Here is a 25,552-nt window from a genome sequence, read left to right on the forward strand (position 1 = left end):
GGACCAGTACATCCCTGCCCTGCAGCGGCCTCTTTAAGCGGCTCAGAGCGAGACGTACTGCCAGCAACTCGAGGCAGAGGCATCTGTGAACACCACAGCAAGCCTTGACAAGTGTTCCAAGGGCACTCCTGCCCGCAGAAACAAGGGGTCTGACCACGGGCTGAAGGTCACGACTCGGCCGTGAAGCCAGTGCTGAAGCGGTCTCATATGGAGCACCCCGTCGTCCTGCCTTTGAACGGGTCCTCTGTGAGGCACGCTGTATGTGTGACCGAATCCAACTCCATACCGAGAAAAGAGATCCTCTGCACGGGGGAGAGTTTGCTCTTTTCCCAGTTGACCTAAAGACCCAACTGGCCAAGGTGACTGAGCACCAGGTCCTTGTGTTCGCATAACTGATCTCGAGAGTGTGCCAGTATGAGCCAGTCGTCGAGAAAGTTGAGGATGCAAACGCCCTGTTCTCTCATGGGAACAAAGGCCACCTCAGGGAGACAGGGACAGCCCGAAGAGCAGGACCTTGTACTGATATGCTCAACCCTCGAACGCAAAGCGCAGAAACGGGCCATGTCGAGGGAGAATCGAGACATGAAACCCCCCCTTTTTTTTTTTTTGCTCAATGGAAGGCAAATAAGAAATAAAAAAAGGGGAAATCGACCCCGCTGCCGTGCCGTGACACCAACAGCGATGAAATCGAGAGGTTCTCCTTGAAGAGCTTGCTCGTTCAGAAGACACTGCTTGCAGACAAGAGCATATATGAAACGCTTGGCTACGAAGCGAAAAGCTGAAGATGCAATGCACCTGCTGGTCACTATATACCCGCGCTGCTAATCATTGCATGCCAATGTTCATTGGCTCGTTTAGTTACACTCGAAGTAGATTGGCTCTCTGGCGAGATTCCTATAAGTCGTCCGACGTACGTCGAGAGTGACTGACTGATAGGGAATTGAAATACATATATATATACATTTTAAAAACAATTACATAAAATAAAATATAAAAAACTTATTTTATTTCGGCTAGTTACCAAGACTACATTTCTCATTTTCATTTAAGTTGAAGTACTAAAATTAAACTAAAAACTTAATAAAAAACTAGATATTTTAAAAATGCAAAAACTAATACTGACAACTGACTAAAAAAATAATAAAAACTGACTAAAAAACGAATAAAAACAGACTAAAAAGAACACTAGATAAGCTTGTGTTTTGTTTACAGCTATCAATCTGTTCAATTCTCTTATCAAAGGTAAATGCAAAGTGATTAAAGACCATAAAAATTATTATAGGCTTTAAATATGGCTCATTTTCATATGGATGCCTTCATTGTTTGATCATTCCAAATCATTGGCAAAAGTGGCAAAACATCTAGTGGTTAAACATTAATGCTGCAGCCCATGTAGATAACTTTTGAATAAACTTTATTTTAATATAGTTAAAATACAATGCATGATGTAATTTATTAGACACATAACCTACTTAATAAACTTCTTTTGTTCCAGTCATAATTGTATTCTAGGAAACTTCATTTTGTCAGAATGTTATTTTAAAGAATACAGTGAGGAGATATGATTGATATAATCAGTACAATCTGAAGTACATGTAAATAATAAGTAATGCTTCTCACTGATTCAAAGTAAAACCTTTTTTGGTGCAAACACAGCAAAAAAAAGAGTATTTCTCTCTTGTTTTCCAGTACAAATATCTAAACATTCTTAATAATAAACATCAGAAAATTAATAAAGTTTTCCCTTTGAATTAAGTTTATTTTTGTGACCCCATTGGCAGATATGTGTTCTTGTTTGAACAAAAGTACAGAGGAAGAGCATTATTTGGCCCTCAGCCGGCCTTTTCAATGCCGTCCTCACAGAAGAAAGCCGTCAGCTCCTTTCCATCAGGAACGTATTTTATGTTCTCAACCTCTCCTCCATAGTTACTGGGCTTCTGGAAGTGGATTTCTAGATGGTCCTGAAGATCTTCTTCATCCATCAGCCCCTGAATTCCCCCCAGAAGCACGGTGCGATTCGGGGCGCCCGAGTACGTCTGAAATGTGACAGCAAACACCATAAATCAAATGCATGCTCTTCCTCACCGAACATGTTTCTGATGCAGAAAATGATTGATGAAAACATACCTGAAATTTCTTGAGCTGGTAGTCATACAGAGGAAACACGTCAACCACCACATCGCTGCCGGCGTCTACACAAAACTTTCCTCTGAGAGCCAAATTCTCCGCAACTGAAAGTGAAACCAGAAAGGCCGTCATGAGTAGGGCTGTCACGATAACTACTTTTTGTTGTGCGATATATATTGCACCAAAATTAATTGCGATAAACGATATTATTGTAATTTTCAGACCATTTTATGCCACTGATTACATAATGACAATATAATAGCATAAGTACACTCTTTCAAAGAACAAAGAACGTTTTATTCTTATTCTATTCAATATTTTATACATTTAGATTGGAATCGGAATGTGAAAAAAATATCCTAAATATATAAAACAAATAAATAATAAATACACTTTTCATCAGAGCAAAGAATGCAAAAAGAAGTGCTGATTCAGGGTGTAAAATCTCGGTGCTCTTTGGTTGTATGGGATACAGAAATCTAATAATTAGGAACTCCAAGGCACTCGAAATAAGTAGAAAAAAGTTAAAAAGCCTTTATTTCATTGATGGCTCAAAACATTAAAAATGGTGACAGATCCACCCTATGCGTTGCGGCTTTACATGCCTTCGTCAGGGTGTGTATGTTAATGTTTTGAGCCATCAATGAAATAAAGGCTTTTTAACTTTTTTCTACTTATTTCGAGTGCCTTGGAGTTCCTAATTTAATAAATACAATTTTGTTAACAAAAAAAGTGCAAGATACAAGAACTAGATCTAAACAAAGTTAACTAAAACAAAGTAACATGTTTCATAAAGTCAGTTTAAAGTGTCTCACACACACAAGATGACAGCGCGATCGACTAAAAATGTGACATTCATTTCTATGTAAAAATAAATATTGAAGAATGAAGAACTATGAATCTGACAGATATTAAACTTCATAACTGAGCTGAAACCATCCATCCACAAACACAACTGACTAAATCAGAGGAAGCATCTGAAAAACCTACAGTGGCTGAGTTATGACAAAAGTTAGTGCAGATCAGTATGGGACATGTACTGGGAATTAATTCTAATTTAGTTTGAATGATGATAGCTCTTCATTCTAGAGATATTCCCATTCAGGGACTGTGGAAAAACATCTTCAAATAATGCTGATCGGAGCATCTCTAGTCCTAACCAGACGCGATGCGATAAGATTCCAGCGACAAATAATTTGTCTGTCCACACTAGATGTGACGCGACTGCGAGATGCGACAAAATCAATCAAAACACACAGCCAATCAGAGCAGTGAGTGGGCGGAGTCTCGCGGCGAGTGCACGGCACCAGAAAGTAATCCTGACAGCAATCGCAAGAAAATGTATAAGTAGCTACATAATCAAATTCAAAATATATTACACCATTTAAACATTATTAAAAATACATAGGCTACTGAGTTACTAAAACCATCTTTGTCAAAGAATACACTTGTTTGTTCACAGTTTGAACGTTCTTGTTTCCATGCGTTTAATTTCAAGATCTGAGGTGAATTCTCCAGTGTTGCTTTTACAGCTCAAAGCTGGAGCACTAAATGATATTCAAAGTCACATGACACGCTTTTAACATTAAATAAAGCGCATAAACAGCGCCTGAGATTATCATTGCCACACTTTGTGTTTGTTGTACCAGCGCGACGTCACAGAAAAATAGAAACCGTTTCTAAAACAGAATCGTCGCGTGTCGCCGTTAGCACAAAAACTCTGATTAACATGGAAATATACTTTATATCGCGTGCCGCGTCGCGTGTAGTTATGACACGGTGTAAGTGTGTAGTGTATAGTATGGAATTCCTAACACAACTTCTATGATGAACAAAAACGTTCATAAAAACATAATAACAATATAGAAGTTCCAAACAACATCATGTGAGGATAAAGACACACCTCCAGTGTGGACGAAAGTTACGCGGCCTGTGCCGTCACTCATGTTGTACTCCAGTTTCTCCACTTCACCTCCACCTCGACTGGCTCTCGAGAAGGACAGCTCCAGCCGGTCTCTCATTCGCTCCTCGGGTAAAGTGGGCGGGGCGTTGCGGAACTTGATGGTCTTCTTGGATACCTTGATATGAACCTGCGTGGACAGAAGTAACAGCAGTTCACGTCAACAAAGAACACATTATATGGTAATATGGACTAAAATATTAAAAACTGTAAATAACTTCCATAACTAGGGGTTGAATTACACCGTGTCCATGGCAACGCTCTGTTTTTCATGGCAACGGTGTGTTATACTTAGCAGCGGTCTGTTATCAAGAAATAACAGACCGCTGCCATGTAATAATAGGTCATAATAATTATAAAAGAAGATAATATCTCTAGTCTATCCTAATATTAATTATAAATACAATGTATATAAAATATAAATACAATACAAAATAATAAGAAATTTATTTTTATTTACCGGTATTCTTTAAGGAGATGCACTGAATTTTGGTGAATAAGAGGACCTATTTTATTTTGATGCACATATTTGTACATTAGCAGAAATGTAGCACAATATGGATGTGAAAACAGTTATAATTGGCATTTTTTTTATTGGGCCAATAAGGATAACATTAAAAATGAACAGCCGATACCGATATGGTGGCCGATATATCGTGCATCCCTGTGTGATACAGTCCCTCATTTCAGCTCTGATGGAAAACCTCTCAAATCGCTCTACCTCAAACTTCACAGAAGGATCCAAAATTAAAGAGTATGGCTTCACATCCATCTTGGCTTTGTCACAGGTTACCGAGCACTTCGCCAGTCTGAGGATCTGCTCTGCCACTGAAAGACACAAAACAGAGACAGTGTGGCCACATTATGAGAAACAGACATGTGACCCTGGACCACAAACCCAGTCTGGAGTCGCACGGGTATATCTGTGGCAATAGCCAACTATACATTGTATGGGTCAAAATTATCCATTTTTCTTTTATGCCAAAAATCATGAGGATATTAAGATCATGTTCCATGAAATATTTAGTAAATTTTCTACCGTAAATATATAAAACATGTATTTTTGTGAGTGAATGCAGCATAATCGTGAACATAAATGCACAACTTTAAAGGAGATTTTCTCAATGTTTACATTTTTTTGCTCCTCAGATTCCAGATTTTCAATAGTTGTGTCTCAACCACATATTGTCCTATCCTAACAAACCACACATCACTGGAAAGATTATTTATTCAGCTTTCATATGATATATACAACTCAATTAAAAAAAATGTACCCATGTGACTGGTTTTGTCATCCAGGTTCACATATTACAGTAGTGGCGAAAGTTATATTTGTTTTTAATGACTTACAAGTTCAGTTAAACCATCAAAAATATGAGGAAAATATTTGAATTTCCCCCCAAATATTTTTTTATATGAGGGAAGAACAAAACACTAAACTTGGTTAATGTATTTATCTGACACAATTATTTGGCAAAAAGGCAAATTACAGCTACAGGTTTTATTTTACTATGCAAAAAATACAAAAATAAAAAGCATAGAAAAACAAAAAGTCTCACAGGAAAATCAAGCAAAACTTCCTTCACTAACAAATATATCACTACTAGACCAACCACTGGTGAATACTGAATCTGAATGTTCCTAGGGTATAATCACAGCATGGTAAAATCGCTTTTTCTTTTTATGCACATTGGTTATGGAATGATATCCAATGCATTGTTACAGAATCAATTCCCACTATTAATGCTCCAAAAAATCTATTACTGTCTGCACTGAAGGAACCATGTTGCCGTTTTCATTCATCTTTGATGTACAGGTGAAACTCGAAAAATTTGAATATGGTGCAAAAGTCAATTTATTTCAGTAATTCAACTTAAAAGGTGAAACTAATATATTATATAGACTCATTACATGCAAAGTGAGATATTTCAAGCCTTTATTTGTTATAATTTTGATGATTATGGCTTACAGCTTATGAAATCCTTTTCACAATATTCTAATTATGAATTTGGGGTTTTCATAAGCTGTAAGCCATAATCATCAAAAAGTATAACAAATAAAGGCTTGAAATATCTCACTTTGCATGTAATGAGTCTATATAATATATTAGTTTCACCTTTTAAGTTGAATTACTGAAATAAATGAACTTTTGCACCATATTCTAATTTTTCAGAGTTCCACCTGTATTTGTAGTTTAAATTGTGTATTTGTGTTTTTATGTGAAACTTTATGTCGCCATCTTGACCATGACTCCCTGGAAGAAGATATTTTTATATTTTACTGGGACCTTCCTGGTCGAAGAAAGGATAAATAAACATCCAGCAGAACCCACAACACCAGGATCTCTCCGTTGCAACTCTTACACACATGGATCAATGCAAATAAAACCAGAAAAAATGTGATCTTGTGTATCTTACCCTTCTCCTCCTCAAACGTGATGAGAGCCTGGCCGCCCTTCAAGCGAAACGATGGTCTTTGTGTGACCGTGAACACAGACGCCACGACATCCTCTCTCTCGTCTCCCTCTTCCGTCTCAAGACCATGAGCAAACTTCACTGTTTTCACTGGGATTCTGGCTTGTATCTGCAATCAGAGAGAAGTTATTGGTCAGTTACAGACAATTATTCGTATACAGCACCTTAGATTTTGGGAAAGGACTACATATGAGTTGAGCACGCTTTGAGTTGTAGGCTAAAAAAATCTCTAAAAATTTTTTTTTAAATGTGACATGGCAATAGGCACTACATTTATCACTAGACTTAAAATAATAAAGGCTCTTTATTGGCATTGATGGTTCCATGAAGAACATTTAAAGGGGTGGTTGATTATGATTTGACTTTTCTAACTGTAGTTAGTGTGTAATGTTGCTGTTTGATCATAAACAACAACTGCAAAGTTACAACGCTCAAAGTTCAGAGCAAAGGGAGATATTTGCTTTTAAAGAAATCGCTTTTTAAGAACTACAACAAACGGCTGGTAGGAACTACACGACATTCCTCCCGGATTAGTGACATCACCAACCCTAACATTTACATAAACCCCGCCCCCTGAACACGATTTATAGATCAAGACAGAATATAATAATCAATGACTAAAAGATAACTACACATCAGCAACATAGTCATCAACTAACCATTCAGAAATGTCCTGTTGCTTCTACATGTTGTCACTTCTTCTTGAGTCCATCATTGTCCGACTCCGGTTTGAACATAAAAGGCTAAAAGTTTTTTACATTTCCAGTGCGTGTGTGAGTGTGTGTGAGGTAAAAGGACACAGCCTCTTGAAGCTCCGCCCCCTGTGCCGGGAGCAGCAGCTCATTTGCATTTAAAGGGACAGACACAAAAACTGTGTGTTTTTGCAAACCCTCAAAAAGTGACAATTTTAACATGCTATATAAACATATCTGTGGGGGTATTTTGAGCTAAAACTTCCCACACACACACTGGGGACATCAGAGACTTATTTTACATCTTGTGAAAAGAACATTATACCCCCCCTTTAACATCCATGGAACCACTAAGGTTCTTTATAGTGGAAAAGGGTTCTTTAAATTATTAAATTGTGAATTAATTAATAAATAATCCCATCTAGGGCCCCAATAAATATGAATCAAGTGCACATTGTAATAATAAAACACAGGTCAACCTTGAATTTGCGCTGCAGAGAGTCACTTTCGTCCCTCTTGAGTTGAAACTTCTTTCGAAGATCATCAAGTTCTCTCTTCAGATCCTGATTGACCCGATCAAGACTCTTCATCTCCTCCTGAAATGATGAAGGATAAACACAAATACTCATCAGCTGCTTCCAGTGCGTTCACACTACAAGCGACGCGTTACCAAAGGGTAGCACATACCGTTGACTCGCGCTAGCCTAGCACCGGCGAACTATGCAACTGGAAGGACTGGATGAAAAATGTTGAAAACTGTCTCCACTGATGAATAACACCCAGGCTAACTTGGAAATGAGGTCCGATGTCCAAAATCCTGAACCATCCCTTTAAAATAATGTTTTTGTGCTAACATTCAAATAACATTTTTAAAGGCCAGATAACTCTGAACGAACGTTCTGTTAATGTTACTGGAATAACGTTGGTTCCTAACTTTGAGAGAACCTTGCCAAGTACTTAAGGCGAGACACGGCAGGCAAAAACATCGTTTTTTTTTCACTGGTCAATTTTGAGATTTTGGGCTATTTGTCTTTAAAGGATTAGTTCACTTTTTAAAAAACTTTTGCTGATAATTTACTCACCCCCATGTCATCCAAGATGTCCATGTCTTTCTTTCTTCAGTCGAAAAGAAATTAAGGTTTTTGATGAAAACATTCTAGGATTTTTCTCCATGCAATGTAATGTATTGGGTACCAAACGGTTCAAGGTCAAAATGACAGTTTTAGTGCAGCTTCAAATGGCTTTAAACGACACCAGACGATGCATACGGGTCTTATCTTGCGAAACGATCGCTCATTTAAAAAATAAATAAAAAAGTTTAAGTTTTATAAGCACAAATGCTCGCCTTGCTCCGTTGTGTGATGCACGTTTGTAACGTCACGTAATACGCAATTACGTGCAAAAGGTCACGGTTGACGTAGCCGGAAGTAACGGTACAGAGTCAGTGTTTACCTCTATGGTGTTTACCAATGTGAGGAAGGAGGAACATATACACATATTCAAATGTCTTTTTGTCAGTTTATTTTTTAAAATGCCCATTTCGTGTGCGTATCCTGGGTGTATTAATATTATAAAGGCTAAAAGAACTTTTTCGTCAGGACCGAAATTTGTAACTTTTCATAGATTTCCTATACACAATCCTGAGCGATTGAAACTGTGGCTGCTCGCGCTGCACTTGGATATCAACACACCTGCACATGCTATAATAAGTAATAGAGTGTGCAGTGACCACTTTTTCAACGATGATTTCAAACCCTCCCCAGCAAGGAGATCGCCGTTATCTGACATGGGGGTGAGTAAATTATCAGCAAAAGTTTTTTAAAAAGTGAACTAATCCTTTAAAGTTACACATATAGTTATTATATGCATTAATTTATACAGAAATATTCTTAAATGTAACAGTTAAGTTACCTGTTTGCCTGTATAGGTAGCCTATTTTTGAATACTTCTTCATTGAACAGAGTAAAAATAATCAAAAAAGTAACTCGATCCTCGTTGTTCAATAAAATCCGGCTACGTCAACCGTGACCTTTTGAACGTAATTGCGTATTACGTGACGTTACAAACGTGCATCACACAACGGAGCAAGGCGAGCATTTGTGCTTATAAAACTTAAACTTTTTTATTTATTTTTGAAATGAGCGATCGTTTCGCAAGATAAGACCCGTATGCATCGTCTGGTGTCGTTTAAAGCCATTTGAAGCTGCACTAAAACTGTCATTTTGACCTTGAACCGTTTGGTACCCAATACATTACATTGCATTGAGAAAAATCCTAGAATGTTTTCATCAAAAACCTTAATTTCTTTTCGACTGAAGAAAGAAAGACATGGACATCTTGGATGACATGGGGGTGAGTAAATTATCAGCAAAAGTTTTTTAAAAAGTGAACTAATCCTTTAATAACGTCTTCTTTCAGACTTGTGGTGAAAAAAAGTCCAAAATACACATGTAGGTCTTTATTTTACTACACTTTGTCTATTTGCGTCTGTAGATTTATCCGAAATTCAACAAAAGTTGGCGTTCTTAATCAACGCGCTGCTCCGCGATCTCTGTCTTCTTCCTTTAATCACGCACATCGTTGGAAAGCACTCTCTCTCCTATACAATGCTGTCGGATCCAAATATGGTAATTTCCTTTTAATCAGCAACCAATCGTGAAAGTATAATGGGCATTTAACCCTAAAAGCGAAATCTCATTGGCTGATGTCAATTTCTGACAACGTGATTCGTTCAGATGCATCACGTGACGCGCTCTAACATTCAGATGTGTGTTTTTGACTGTTTTTCTGCTCAGTTGAAGGCCATAAATGCTGTGTTTATAAGTTTTGATGTGATTTAGGTGGTTTGTATTGTTGTTGCTAATGATTTGATAAGATATTGTGTCAGTAAATATTTGTTTCCACTAAAAAAGTATGATTTTTTACATTACAAATCTTTAAATGCCTTTTTCTCAAAATGAGTTTTTTGTCATTATCCAGTGACATATCTCAGCCTATGTAGCACCGATGTACACCAAACTTTCCAGTTATACACTTAGCAGTATTATGAAGATATGTTCAAAGGGATTTGTTAATAAATCATTCCTGGCCTGATTTATGTGACATTTTAATAAAAAAATTATGAGGAAAATCGATTTTTTAAGGCTATGGACAGTATATTTTGATTTCCTAGGTAATGAAAGCATATATCCTGAAATCCCTCTGAACATCTTTTTTCATCTTGTGTGTAATCAAAATGAAAAAAGAATTTTGCACCTGGCTTTATCATATGTTCAGATCTATCTACCGAAAATATATGCAAAATTGCGCATATTTAATGAGATAATGCCTAATTTGCATAATTACACATACGAATTTCAAATACTTGTAATACATTTTTTGTATGAACTTGTGTAAGTAATCAACTGAGGAAGTTTCATGGTGATATCTATTATTTTAAAATTGTACCCTATTCACCTGTAGTGTCTCGCCTTAAACTTAATACAACTTTATTTTTTCTCCTCACTCTTCTTTTATGATCACTTTTGAAGAATGTCTACGCTATTTTAAATTTTGACATTTCGTCTGAATATCAACATTTGTGAGATATAAGCTATGTTTCCATCCACACGTTTTGATCCAAATTAAGTGATATCGAATGAAAAATGCCTTATGGAAACAGTAAAATAAGATTGAATTTCATGAATATCGACTCAAATGAAATACGTTCGGTCTCATTGGATTTTATCTTGATCGATATACGGCTTATGCGATAAACGCTGATGGAAACGTTATTTGCCGAATAAATAATGAATTGCATTTTGTCTAGCAAAACTTTGTTCGCAAATGTTGGCTTGAATGTTGTGCGATTCAGTGCGAAAATGAATGGAAACACCTTAAAATGTCTCAAATCAATTCGACATACCAATTTGATCGCAAAACAGCATGTGACGTCATTACACACAGGTTTTTATTCGCTTTAAAGCCGTTGGATGGAAACACACTTTCACCAGCTTTATTCGCATGAGTTTTTTTTTTACCGAACTTCAGATAATTTGATTGACAAGTGGATAGAAACTTAGCTATAGTCAGCTGAAACAGTTTTGAGGGCAATTGATTAAAAAAAAAATTGTCTTTGGAAAACAGTGTTTTATGACATTGTATTATGTTGAATGTCAATGTTTTTTGTGTCTATCTGTTAATAAGGGATTTGAGGACATATTAATGTTTATAGATCTGTCGAGTAAAAGTAATAGTTTTGAATAGAATTTTGAAGTAAAGAGATAATAGTAGGCCTTTGGGGTAAGTTGGGTCATCCAGAATTGGCACAGAAGGCAACATCTGGTTCCTATATTTTTTTATTTAATACTTATTGTAATTAATGGTGTTATTATTCAGCATTTCTATGAATTAGATGTACATTCAAGACATCTTGATTTACATCTTTTATGAAAACCTATAGATTAATTGAGTGAAATCATTTTAATTAGATCTCACAGTGTTTCTATTATGACATATCTTCGATATATAAATATGTAAATATTAATATGCCTGTATACAAGTCATATAATTTTACCTTTTTTTTTGATAAATCTCTTTTACTGGTGTTCTGCTTTGTCTACAATCGGTTATTCAATTGTTCAACTAAATTGTCAAAATAATACTTTAAATAGAATAACTGATTTAGAATTTTACATTAATGACACTTTAAAAAAATATTAAAATTAATAAGAATTTATATCAAAAGTAATTTATAGCCTACATTGTGTATAATTTTATCCAGTAGGGGCAGGCTTACCTCTTTTAATATTTGACATTTTGTGCTATAACAACTAGGCTAAATTAGCAAATGTTTCTATATGTATTCCCTTTAGTAACTCATTGTCTGATGCATCATCATCCTGCATATGCTAAACTTATATCTAAATAATATGTTGCTGTTTAAAAGGAAATCCACATTGTTCTTGAGGAAGGCATATTCCCCATGTTACTCTTAGTTCTGAGAAAGTAGCCTACCATGTTAATGGTTAGCCTCGAAATTCACCTGTACTTCTTGACAATCTCTCTTAAATTTGTCAGCCAGTTTTTCTTCAGAATGCATGAATGCCTGAAGTTCTGCCTCGGCTTTTCTCTTTTCGTCGTCAGCTACAGCTTTTTCCAGCAGCAATCTGGATCTTTCATTATCAGCAGACTCAACGAGATCCTGTGTGGAGATAATTCATAATGCAAATGTTCGATGTAGATCATTTATGATGAATTGTTTGTGTAGTTTGTGTGTGTTTTTAACCTTGCATTTCTGTAGCTCCGCCTCAGCAGCGATCATCTCGTCGTCCAGGCTGCGAAGCTGTTCGATTTGAACACGGTTTAGACAAGTTTTTCACTAAAGCATTATAAAATGTTAAACTGAATTCACTTAGAAACCTTTAAAAGTGTGTGAAACGGACGTTACCTCGCCGTTCACTCGGTCTTCAGCGTTGTCAGACATCTCAAGCGAAGTCGAAAGTGTCTGAGGGGGAAAAAATAAGAGACGAATCAAACTACAAAATGCTTGTCCAATGACTAAACTATCAGATATAGGCTATATTTAGTGAATATTATTCACCACATATTATTTACCTCCCAACTTCCTGATCCCGAACTTGCCTCGTATTGATCAGAAGTCACGTGAGCGAAACCGAAAGTATCTGAGGTAAAAAAAGACGAATCAAACCATCAAAAACTTGTCCAGTGACTAAATGATCATATTTATATTCAGTAAATATTATTCGCCACTTATTATTTACCTCCCAACTTCCTGATCCCGAACTTGACTCGTATTGATCAGAAGTCACGTGAGCGAATCTTGAAGTAAAAGTGAAAGGACCGGTTGAATCGAATCGGTTTGATTCCATTTATGTTTTGTTGTGAGTATCTTCGTGTCACAATATGACTGACAGTCACTTGTGAGTGTTTTGTCACAGTTTTTGTGACTTTAGGAGAAAGTTAGGCTACTTAACTCTTGGAGCGCAAAGATGGAAGAGAGAAGTCTGATTCTCGAGGGTTTGCCGGATGATTTTGACCGTGTGAAATCAAAAGTTGAGCTTTATTTTAAAAATAAAAGAAGATCAGGAGGAGAGATCGAGCAGATTCGAGAACACCAAGATGACAAACGAAAAGCACTTCTGATTTATATGAGCGAAGAAGGTGAGTCTATCGCAACATCATTGATAAACACATTAGAATATGACAACACTAATACTGAGGCTAAAGTTACTTAAAGGAAGCTTACTGAACTCGAAGCTTAATTATTCCACGGAAAATAAAATAAAGGTAATTGCCATGGTTTATCTACCAATTCTGACTTTTCTACAATAGGCCTACACTATCTGAGAAAATATTATAACTATATGGTTTATTCATGTAGGCCTATTTATTTTATTGTATTTATTTGTAATGTATTTCTATATTTGTTTACATATTTTTATTGCATTGTACTTTATTATTAGCCTATTATTATTAGTAGTAGTAAAATTACCAACTTCCGGTAAACTGTAAGCGAAAGTTTCGCTCAATAAGCATTTTCAAAATACAAAGATATTAAATTATTCTACTCATTTGGGCAGAAAAGCGAGTGATTCTTAGTGCATTCCGGTAAATAGTTTATGTTGTATTTTTTCCATACTGTTACAGTGGAATAAGGAAGGAGGGAAAGAATGCAGCGTCTGAAAAGACTAGATCTTGGCATTTAAACACCAAGGACTATCACGTTATTCTCCTATAACACTATGTATAGGCCTATCTGAAAATAGTAAATGAAGGAAATTTGTAGTTAATAGAGTCAAACTGATTGATAAGTAGTATTTTGTTGTAGAGCAGCCTTATGATTTTAAATTATTTGTTTCCTTTTGAGTAGAACTTCCCCAAACCGGAAGGTCCTCCCATAATCTGAAATGCAATAGGCTCGTTTTTTATGCCAAAGCAGCAATAAGGGAAAAGGGGAAATATTGTGGGATTGGGTTAAGAATGTTCCTTCAATTTTTAAGTAACATAGAGGATTATATTTGTTATGAATGCCACTAAATAAAGTTAGATATAAATTCGCAATTCTGAGGAAAAATATCAGAATTCTGAGATTTATAATTGTGAGACAAAAACACACAATTGTTAGAAAAGAGTAAGCATTGTGAGATAAAAAGTCACAATTATACATGTTTTATTCAGTGCCGCAAACAACCTTTCAGCTTCCAGCTCAAAACAAACCTTCCACAACGTTACATAACATACATGATTGTTGAAAAAGAACTGAAATAGTTTGGGAAATGGAAGAATTCACAGAGTTTTAGAGAGAATTCACCCTTTTTTTTCCAGATCTGAAGAAGGTGCTTGACAAAAGAATCCATAAAGTTGATTTCAAATCTAAGGGAGCAGTTGAAGTGACAGTGAAACTACCAGAAGACACGAAAAGCAAAAAGATCAAACCACTAGTTCTGCCAAAGCCCAAGCTGGAGAAAAACGCTCTCCTCAAGTCACTGCCTGCTCCTGCAAACCAGGTGATTCTGTTGTCTGTTATTATTTATGAATTATTATCGTTAATACATTTGCATTATATTTAAACATTTAGCAGATGCTTTTATCCAAAGCGACTTACAACTGAGCAGAGCAATAGAAGCAATCAAACCAACAATAGGGCAACAATATGCAAGTGCTGTGACTAGTCCCAATTAGTCTTTTTATTTAAAAAAAGAAGATATATAGAATAGTAATTCTGGCTGGGATGAGAGGTAGAGTGTGTTAGTGTAGTAATGATATGAAAAACCATGTTTCTGAATGACAGATCGTAGTAATGACATGTAGATGAAGAAGAGAAGTGGTCCAAGCACTGAGCCCTGATGCACTCCAGCAGCTTTATGATGCGATTTAGACTCACAAATTAGACTACAAGTTTCTAAATATCATGATTCATGCCTCTTTCGAAAGACAAGGAAGCAACGGGAAATTTCCAGCTTAATATGGGTCCTGATCTTGATTTAAAATATCAAAGAAACATAAGACAAATACAGTTAGGGGTGTAACGATACCCTCATGTCACAATTCGATACATATCACAATACTGAACTCACAATACGATATTATTGCGATACTCCAAGACATGTGATAAAAGGTTAACAAAAAATGCAAAGTTGATTGAAATGCTAAATTTGGTGCATTGGGGTGTAAATGAATAGGCTTGGACTTGGTGCTGATAAACCCAAAGCACAGGACAATAGAGACACCAGAAAAACAATATTCATGATTCTGAAGCTGAAAACAGAATTATTTTAGACGAATATGCTTGTATTGTTTCGCGACTAGATATATTTAAAATAATGTAGCCAATTTGGCATTATCAGGACCTACAAATATTCCTCCATTGCATTATTATACATTAGACTCTGTAAACTTAAAAACATTTCTCACACTAGGTGAATTATACGTCACTGTCCACGATATTTATTGATGGATTTTTGTATTGCGAATCACTGTATATTGTTACACCCTTAATTGTGTAATTCAGTGAAGGAGTGACACATTACTGTAATTTAAAACTAGGTCAGATGAATGTTCAAATACTCACACACTTCCTCCTTATTGTACAAAGGTCTCTGCAGCAAGACAGCCTGCAACAGAAATTAAAGGTTTGACAATAATGCTTTTACTTTTAGTGTTTAAAAATATTCACAGATTTAAAAAAAAAAATAACAATGACACTTTGGTCACATGTATTTGTTCATACTGTAATACAGACAATGAGGAGGATTCAGAAATACCAGATCTTCTGATTACCACCCCTTCATTAACTCCGGTTGATAAGGAAACACTTCAGATGTATTTTGAGCAATTTACAGAGCAATTTGAGCTAGCAAAGCATGGAAATAACAGCTGGATCCTGAAACTCTACAGCCAGTCAGGTATGATTGAAGACCAAAGTTGCACTGGGAGTTTGTTTACTAGCCACTCATATTGTAACATGAAACGAGTTTTGCAAGTCTATTTTTGGTGCACCACTTAAACATGACGTAGGCCTAATTCTGTTTCATAGAGACAACTAGCACTAGCTAAGTCAGAACTTACCTTAAAAAAACATTTAAAAAGCAAATCATGAGATCAAAATGAACAATGTTGACCCTTTTCTCAGATTTCAAGGAGATTTTTGGCAAGGAAGAACATGATATTGGTGTATCTTTACAAGTGTATAATGAAAGAAGTCTGGGAGGGAAGTCAGACCCCCGCCGCTTCATCTTGACGGGGTTTGATGGCGACACAGACTGCAAGAAGATCTCAGTGTTCATTGGCAGCTGTAGCAAGACGACAGAACACACTTGGGAGACACTTGATGATGATGATATGATTGTTGTCACCTTCAAACAAGATATTGGTGGGTTTGGAAGTCATTGCACTTTCCCTCTGGGTGTCTGTTATTGTTACTCTCTGCAATGTTTTGTTTTTGGGACGCCTGCTTATTTTCTTTTGTCTGTGGGGTTTACTACGTTTACAATACACTGTATGGAAATTAAGTCACCCAAGCATAGAATCTGAGCAGTCATTAATATTCACAATAATGTTCTTCAGTTATTATATGTTGTAACTCTGTCTGACGCACCCACCGCTAGCCTAGCTTAGCACAACTACTGGAGGTAAATGGCTCCAGCTAGCATACTGCTCCCAATAAGTGACAAAATAACGCCAACATTTTCCTATTTACATGTTGTGATTTGTATAGTCACAGCGTGTACATATAACAAGGTCACATGAGACACAGCCATATAACCGTATACATACTGGGAACTATATTCTCAGAAGGCGAAGCACTGCTACTTCTGCGGAGTGATTAGCGCAACACTGAGCGAACTCTCTGCTCCTCACCACAGGGCTTCTCAGGCGCTGCGAGCAAATCACTCCGCAGAAGTAGCAGTGCTTGGCCTTCTGAGAATATAGTTCCCAGTATGTATACGATTAGAAGATGGCTGTGTGTCATGTGACCTTGTTATTTGTACACGCTGTGACTATACAAATCACAACATGTAAATAGGAAAATGTTGGCGTTATTTTGTCACTTATTGGGAGCAGTATGCTAGCTGGAGCCATTTACCTCCAGTCTTTGTGCTAAGCTAGGCTAGCGGTGGGTGCGTCAGACAGAGTTACGGCACGCACGAAGATGAGAAGGGTATGTATGGACTTATCTAACTCTGGGGATACGGGGAATAAGATAAAGTCCCAAAAACTTGCATGTGACTGGTTTTGTGTTCCAGGGTCACAAATGTTCTTCACACAAAGAAAAAAAAATTGTTCTTTTAAGAAATGAAAAATCACTGAAAGATTCTTTGGAGAACCAAAAATATCTCTTCTATGGCACTGCTGTGGGAAAAAAAAAACACTTTCGGAAGCTTTATTTATAAGTGTGAACTCTTTAACTGGAGAAAATGAATGACTTCTGACTGTGGTCAACATTCAATTAAGAACCAAGACTCTGTGAGCATTTCAAAAGAACATGTAGCCTAGATAATTTTTCTTCCTTTTACATTTTATCAACAGATGTGAAATCATTTATAAGAAAATGCACCTCAAAGCAACTGCAGGGCCGAGACATCGGAGTGACGCGTATGGAGCGGACGGACTCGATCCTGGTCCAGGGAGATCTGGAGAAGATCAGCGAAGAAATTCTCACCCTTTACTTCACCAACAAGAAGAAGAGCAGAGGAGGAGATATCGAGAACTTCATATGGATCGACAGACGAATGAGCGCGGTCATCACTTTTGGGAACTGTGATGGTAGGTTTTCAGATTAGTTATAAAGAAATATTAGTTTAACACAGTACACCCCAAAAATATATAGGGATGCACGATATATCGGCCAACATATCGGTATAGGCCCTTTTTAATGTTATCGTTATCGGCCCGATAAAAAAATTTGGTCGATACATTTAATATAACAAAATATTTGTTCTTGTTTTAAGCATAAAGTCCCTTAGTTTTTTTCATAAAACGAGACTTAATAACTTATGTAATTTTGCTTGTACCGTATCTTGATTTAAGAATGTTTAGATATTTGTACTGGTAAAGAAGACAGAAACACTGAGGAAGTAAACAAGCCTAATTAGAGTAATTGGTAACACTTTACAATAAGGTTCATTAGTTAACTACCTTAGTTAACATGAACTAAGAATGAACAAGACTTCTTCAGCATTTATTAATCTTAGTTAATATTAATTTCAACATTTACTAACACGTTATTAAAATCTTTAAAAATTACTAATACGTTATTGCAATTTTTTTAACATTAGTTAATGCTCTGTGAACCAACATGAACTAACAATGAACAGCTGTATTTTTATTAACTAACATTAACAAAGATGAATAAACACTGTAACAAATGTATTGCTCATTGTCACCTAATGAACCTTACTGTAAAGTGTCACAGAATAATTTTACTGTCTCTTCTATTTTAATAGATGCACATGCAACGGTGGAACAAAAACACAGTGTTTGCGGCACAGAGGTTCACGCTTCTCTGTTTTACTCAAGTTTGCGAAAGGCTTTAACTGGAGAAAAACCCTCCCTGACCGACACCACCACAAAAGTCAACATTTCTGTCAGCGAAGATCTACTCCTATTCTTTGAAACCAACGAGCGATGTAGAAAAGAACTGGAGAGCGATGCCAAACGGCTTCATGCCAAAGTTTCCATGGACAGCACTGCATTAGCAAGTGAAATAATCCTGGAGATGGACGTCAATAAAGAGTCTCTGAAGGCGCGGCAAATCGCACCAACTTGGGAGTCCAAGATAAAGAGAGGAGTTCAGTCGTTCTTGAGTGGATACGACACAGAAGAGCTGACAGTAGACGAGGACGTCTGGAGGAAAGTTGAAAAGGACTGTGACGTTCTCGTCACGGTTGACACGGCGTTCTCCTTTAAGGAGAGCAACTCTAAAGTTGTAATTTCTGGAGTGAATGAGCAGGTCAGGATCCTTTCGGATAAAATCAGGACTCTCCTGAAGAACGCTGCTGTTGAGGTTGAAGTGGAAAGAAACACGATCGAAGCCACAATTCAACTAGACTGCAGAGAGACATTTGATCTAATAAAAGAGCGCGTACAGTCCAAACTAGGGCAGGTGAGTTTATCCCATGATGAGAAACATCATGTTATTTCCCTCAAGGGATTGAAGGAGAAAGTAAATTCAGTGGAGATGCTCATCAAAAATGCACAAAAGAACATAATCACGCACCAGCTGAAGCTTTCTTCTCATCTGATTGACTTTCTGAAGTCGCTTGATCTTCACAAGTTTGAGAAGGACAACCACATTCCTGCTAGATTCCTAAACCGAAAGGATTTTTTTGGGATCTTGGTTGAGAAGGAAAACCTGAAGGGAGCTCAAGACAAGATCGGTGAGATTCTCAAAGAGGAGGTTATACAGATTTCTCCCAATCAAACCGATTTGACACGCTTTCTCGGGAATCTTCAAGATGAAATCGAGAAAGCAAACGACATCAGGATCGCACAATCAAACATGCAGGTTATAATATGCGGGCTTTCTAACGCAGTCGCGGATGTTACAGGAAAAGTGAAGAGATATCTAAAGAACAAGGAGCCAACGACTGAAAACGTCCCTCTTAAATCAGTGCGCGAGGTCGAGTTCGTGGAGTCCTGCCTGAATCTGTCCGATCTCCCTGAACTCAAGCGGCTTGGCGCTTCGATACTTGCTTACAAAGCGTCAAATTCTCCTTGTCTGAAGGTCACGGCGCCTAACGACAACATTAAAGATGCCGTGGATGTCGTCCAGCGGAAGCTGTCGTCCATTGCCGTGGAGAAGCATAAGTATCTCAAAGCGGGAGAAGCCAAGGTTCTGGAAAAGCACGAAGACAACGTGAAAACAAAAGCCAGAGAGAAGCAGTGCACCCTGTATTTATCACAAGAACACATAGTTGCTCTTCCGAAGAGCTTCACACACAGAATAGGAGATTTTATGACTCTGAGCATTAGCGAGGGAGACCTGCACCATTTTACAGCCGACGCTTTGATCTGTACGATGAATGGAAATCTGGATTTTAATAAACCCATGGCTCAGCGCTTTCTCAAGTTTGGAGGCGACAAGATTTTAGAAGTGTGTGAAACTCCCAAGAAGGAGAAACAGAGTCTTCTACCTGGAGATGTGCTGGTCAGCGATGCTGGGAAACTCAACGCCGAGGCGCTCATTTACGCCGTGCTTCCGCAGAAAGGTCAAGCGCTGGATTTAATCTACCTTCAGTCGTCCGTGAGAAACTGTCTCCTGAAAGCCGAGGGAAAGGGATGTGTCTCCATTGCAATGCCAGCCATTGGTTGTGAAACCTTTGGATTCTCCGTCAAAGAAAGTTGCGTGGCGATCCGAGCAGCCGTACTGCAGTTCTACTCCGAGCATCAGAATTCACAGACAAACATTAGAAATATCAGTGTTGTGGATTCAGATGAGAAGATCGTTGAGGAGTGCAACGCTCTGATACAGGAACTAGTATGATCCCCTACTAATTTACAAACCTTTAATGTTTAACAACACTGCAAAAAAAGGGTTCTTCCTCAGTTTTTTTGTCTTGTGTTCTGGTACAAATATCTAAACATTCTTAAATCAAGATACATTTGCTGGAGAAGCAAAATGACAAGATATTAAGGGTTCATATTTTAGCGTTTCGCGTCAAGTATCAAACGCGAAACGCAAGTAACTTTGTGGGCGGATTTCGGCTCTTGCCAAAATGACTCTTGCGCCTAACGCAAATCTAAAATGTGTTGGTCTGAAATCGCTACATTACTCATAGAGACAGAGCGTGTTTAGGCCACGCCACAGCGGTGGCGAAGACAATCCAACCGTCTCCATTGACTCTGCATTGCTAGAGGCTCCTCCTTGTCAGTTCTTGCTTCTAACTAAAGACAGAACAATGCTTAAAAGCTGCTGTGTGACGAGGTGTCCAGCAAACAAGCGAAGAAACCCAGAAATACGTTTTTATAAGCTGTCGACCCCAAAAAACGAGTGTTTAAGGACATAAAAGTGGATCAGGCAGTTGAGACAGCGTAACGTGTCTCTTTACTCTGAGAACTAACGTATGCCCGCTGGAGGAGAACGTCATCGGCAACACAGGATCGCTTATCTTACATTTACATTTATTCATTTAGCAGACGCTTTTATCCAAAGCGACGTACAAATGAGAAACAATAGAAGCAATTAAACTAGCAGTAGGACAACAATATGTAAGTGCTATGATGACCCTTCACAGTACAATCCAACGCATTTTTTTTTTTTTTTTTTTTGGAATAGATAAGAAAGTGTTAGTAGTACTGGATCAAGTGCTCAAGTGCTGCCGAAAAAGATACGTCTTCAGCAGTTTCTTAAAGATGGCTACAGACTCAGCAGCTCTGGCTGAGTTAGGCAGATCATTCCACCAGTCATGGTGAAAGTCCGAGAGAGAGATTTTGTGCCTCTTTGAGATGGCACCACCAGACGCCGCTCACTTGCAAAGCGCAAGTTTCTGGATGGCACATAAGTCTGAAGTAATGAGTTCAGGTATGAGGGAGCAGTGCCAGTGGTTGTTCTGTCGGCAAACGTCAGTGACTTGAATTTGATGCGAGCGGCAACCGGCAACCAGTGCAATTTTGTGAGGAGAGGAGTGACGTGTGCTCTCTTCGGCTCATTGAAGACCACTCTAGCTGCAGCTTCTGGATCAGTTGCAGAGGTTTGACAGTGCAAGCTGTGAGACCAGCCAGGAGAGCATTACAATAGTCCAGTCTGGAAAGAACAAGCGCCTGAACAAGGAGTTGTGTAGCTCTGATAGGAAGGGCCTGATCCTTCTGATGTTGTACAAGGCAAATCTGCATGACCGGGCAGTGCAATGATGTGGTCTGTGAAATTCAATTGGTCATCAATTACAACTCCAAGGTTCCTGGCTGATCTTGATGGAGTTATGGATGACGAGCCTAGCTGAATGGTGAAGTTGTGATTAAGTGCTGGGTTAGCCGGGATTACAAGTAGCTCTGTCTTCGCAAGGTTTAGTTGAAGGTGGTGGTCCTTCATCCAGCCAGAAATGTCAGTCAGGCAGGCTGAGATGCGAGCGGCTACCGTCGGATCATCCGGCTGGAATGAGAGGTAGAGTTGTGTGTCATCAGCGTAGCAGTGATAGGAAAAGCCATGTTTCTGAATCACAGATCCTAGTGATGTCATGTAGATTGAGAAGAGAAGTGGTCCAAGCACTGAGCCCTGAGGCAGACCAGTGGCTAGATGTTGGGTCTTACGCCCTTTCTTACAGAAATATAATATATAAAACTGACATTTGGATATTTGACTCACCAGTGACCATATGTTTAACTCACTGCACACGTAACTGTGTTTTTAGTGTCAGGATCCCACAATTTACCCATTCGTTCCAGCCTGATCCACTTTTAAATCCTTAAACACTCGTTTTTTGGGGTCGACAGCTTATATAAACTTATTTCTGGGTTTCTTAGCTTGTTTGCTGGACACCTCGTCACACAGCAGCTTTTAGGCATTTTTCTGTCTTTAGTTAGAAGCAAGAAATGACAAGGAGGAGCCTCTCACAATGCAGAGTCAATGGAGACGGTTGGATTGTCCCCCCCCCCCCCCCCGGTGTGGGCGTGGCCTTCAGATTATGACACGTTACGCTCTGTCTCTATATGTGTGGTTTGGGCGTAACGTGCAATAAACCAATCAGAGCGTCCTCTCACATTCCCTTTAAGAGCCGGCGCGCTTGTTCCATGGCGGATTGCTATTATATCGGCGGGTTTGCCAGGCGCACGCAATTTACATGATGGTAACGGTGATCTCGCGTGATGTCTTTAAAATTTTGTTTCCTGGTTCTTGACGGATAACCCACTGTGTCAGATGTCCTTATATACCGATGTGTCTCGCCACTATTGAGCAAACAGGTTTGATCCGTCATTACTACAATTAGCCTGAATAATTTGGGTAAATGTGTAATCTAGATTTATGCCTATTTTTTCACATCTTCACGGACACAACAATGATTTCCCTCGTGTGGAAATATTGTTCCTTGTAATAATGTATGATTTGCAAAAATATGAACTGCTGCGTCTGTTTAGATTAGAAAAGCAAAGTGTGTGTGTGTTGTGCACACGCTACATTATGGCCAAGCATGCGCTCTTAAAATAGCATCTGAATAACGAGCCACTGACTTTAGACTCGGTTTCTCCTGGTCAGTGGAGGAATTGTTTTCTGAAACTGCAGAATATCACCAGGGAACGTTTGCGCCGGAACACACTCCTCTTCTCACTGAACCGCCCCCGCGAGCGCAAGTTCATTCCCTAATTTACCGACGTGCGTCTGTGGAGGGAAACGTCCGATGTGCGCGGGTGCAACATAGGAATTATACATGCGTCCAGTACAAAGTCATTTGCGCTGGGTGCAAGATAGGGCCCTAAGTCTTGGTTTGTGAAAAATGTATCAAAATTAAGTGAGTATTTGCATAAAACAGTCAGAAAAGTCAGAAAATGTATCTTGTTTTCCCTTTGAATTAAGTTTATTACTCCATTGACAGATATTTGTTCTTGATTTAAGCATAAACTCACTTAATATCTTCAGTCATTTTGCTTCTCCAGTAAATGTATCCTGATTTTAAGAATGTTTAGATATTTGTACTGGAAAACAAGACTTATTTATCATTAAGTAACGCTATATTCAAGGCAAACTCAAAAGTAAAACTATTTAAAATACTCATAATAGCAATAATATTTCAATCAATTGTATATAATCATTTAAGAAAATTATCTCTATGAACAAATAAAACAAAAATATAAAATAAATTAAACAACAACAATATTACACCACTAATAATAATATTTCAATTTGATATTCAATAGAAATTTTTTAATTTTCCCAGGAGAAAAATGTTGCCTAATATCGTTTAAAGCAGGACATGCCAATAAAATATGCAAGGAACACTTACAAAAATAATATAATGGCTTTAAATAAATATAAATTGGTATGTCTTGTGTGACCAATTCAACATCTCGCATTTCTGGTCATTTCTATTTTCTAAATGTAAACAATGGTTAGGACTTTCATTTATAACTGGATCCACTTTATATAATTTGTTATGGACACTTCATCCCATTTGCCACTTTTTGGAAATGTACAAACTCAGTATGGGTTTAAACCTGGAAAACAAGACAAAATTACTGAGGAAATGATTATTATTAATTTTTTTTTGCAGTGCATCTTTTATCATTGATCAACTATATTTTATTATTTACAGGGATTTCCTGACATGTCAACAAAAATCCCCCTTCAATCCCAGAAGCTTAAACGCGGATCAGACAAAAGAGGTACCATACCATATTTATATATATATACAGTGCTATGCATAAGTGAACACACCCATGCTAAAGTTGCCTAAAAAGTGGAATAAAAAATCATCTTTTGGAAATTGATCTTAATGCCTTAATTAAAAAAAATGAGGAAAAATGTAACTTTTCCAACCACACCTGGAGATTGGCATGGGGTAGTTTCCATAAGATCATCTCTCAATGCAAATAAAACCAGCTATTAGGCGAACTGAAATAAAACCATGCCGATCTCTAGGTATGGTGAAGGTGTGTGAGGAACATGGATTTTAATGGTGAGACTTTTGAAAATATATAAAAACGTGGATTTAGATTTATCAGCCGATATATCGGTTATCAGCTTTCAAATATAAAGAAATTCTGTATTAATATCGGCCAAACTTTTCTAAAAAAATAAATAAAATAAAAAATCTGTATTTCTGTCTTATATTCCAGTACAAATATCTAAACATTCTTAAATCAAGATACAAGCTAAATTACATAAGATAGTCGTGTTTTCTGAAGAATATATAAAAATTAAGTGAGTTTATGCTTAAAACAAGAAAAAATATTTGCAAATGGGGTTAGAAAAATAATCTTAATTTAAAGGGATTTTTCTGACCAAATTGGCAGATATTTGTTCTTTGTTTTAAGCATAAAGTCCCTTATTTTTTATACTTTTTTTCACAGGGACACTGTATATTATTATTTTTATGCTCAAATAGTAACATCAAGGTCATGGGTTCGATTGCAGGAACTGATCGGACTAGACTGTACACTGCAAAAAATACTTTCTTAGTTAGTATTTTTTTTTGTTTCCAGTCCAAATATCTAAAAATTCTTAAACCAAGAAGCGTTTACTAGAGAAGTAAAATGACATAAGAAATTCTATTTTGTTTTAAGATAAAAAGAAAGTAATTTAAGTAATTTTTGCTTAAAACAAGCAAAATTATCTGCCAATGGGGTAAGAAAAAAAATCTTGGTTT

At 37.4% G+C, this 25,552-nt stretch overlaps 2 protein-coding genes across 5 annotated transcripts in view; one reads left to right on the forward strand and one right to left on the reverse strand.

Annotated features, from left to right (window-relative positions):
- Positions 1-1,245: 1,245 nt before the first annotated feature.
- nmi (N-myc (and STAT) interactor) lies at positions 1,246-17,853 on the reverse strand. Of its 4 annotated transcripts, XM_079619315.1 has the most exons (13): positions 16,019-16,185; positions 15,828-15,868; positions 14,566-14,627; positions 12,849-12,916; positions 12,682-12,738; positions 12,520-12,576; positions 12,277-12,435; positions 7,733-7,849; positions 6,505-6,670; positions 4,809-4,915; positions 4,031-4,217; positions 2,128-2,231; positions 1,246-2,036 (listed from the first exon to the last, which is right to left on the reverse strand). In XM_079619315.1, the coding sequence occupies exons 3-13, from the start codon at positions 14,609-14,611 to the stop codon at positions 1,833-1,835; spliced, it is 1,272 nt and encodes a 423-aa protein (XP_079475441.1). In that variant the 5' UTR covers positions 14,612-14,627; positions 15,828-15,868; positions 16,019-16,185; the 3' UTR covers positions 1,246-1,832. The 4 variants fall into 4 exon arrangements, with proteins under 4 accessions (XP_079475441.1, XP_079475440.1, XP_079475442.1 ...); XM_079619314.1 differs by lacking the exons at positions 14,566-14,627; positions 16,019-16,185 and adding an exon at positions 17,812-17,853 and having other exon boundaries at positions 15,826-15,868; XM_079619316.1 differs by lacking the exon at positions 14,566-14,627 and having other exon boundaries at positions 15,826-15,868.
- Positions 12,903-25,552, forward strand: part of parp14rs3 (poly(ADP-ribose) polymerase family member 14-related sequence 3) — a 36,576-nt gene continuing 23,926 nt past the window's right edge. The window contains exons 1-8 of the mRNA XM_079619311.1: positions 12,903-13,415; positions 14,580-14,761; positions 15,850-15,886; positions 15,995-16,159; positions 16,387-16,626; positions 17,784-18,020; positions 18,701-20,733; positions 24,500-24,569. Of these exons, the coding sequence (XP_079475437.1) occupies positions 13,244-13,415; positions 14,580-14,761; positions 15,850-15,886; positions 15,995-16,159; positions 16,387-16,626; positions 17,784-18,020; positions 18,701-20,733; positions 24,500-24,569 (3,136 nt within the window). The 5' untranslated portion in view covers positions 12,903-13,243. The remainder of the gene's footprint in view (positions 13,416-14,579; positions 14,762-15,849; positions 15,887-15,994; positions 16,160-16,386; positions 16,627-17,783; positions 18,021-18,700; positions 20,734-24,499; positions 24,570-25,552) is intronic.

The sequence above is a fragment of the Phoxinus phoxinus genome (assembly GCF_949152265.1).
Source record: "Phoxinus phoxinus genome assembly, chromosome: 7".
NCBI lineage: Eukaryota > Metazoa > Chordata > Actinopteri > Cypriniformes > Leuciscidae > Phoxinus > Phoxinus phoxinus.

What these genes read in the sequence shown, in the direction of transcription:
- nmi (XM_079619314.1), bottom strand. Translation starts at nt 17,838, where the DNA reads ATGTCTCGGCCCTGCAGTTGCTTTGAG. An exon ending in CACGTTTGAGGAGGAGAAGG is followed by an intron (nt 4,916 to 6,504) that starts GTAAGATACACA and finishes TGTGTCTTTCAG; the next exon opens with TGGCAGAGCAGATCCTCAGA. An exon ending in ATCCTTCTGTGAAGTTTGAG is followed by an intron (nt 4,218 to 4,808) that starts GTAGAGCGATTT and finishes CTGTCCACGCAG; the next exon opens with GTTCATATCAAGGTATCCAA.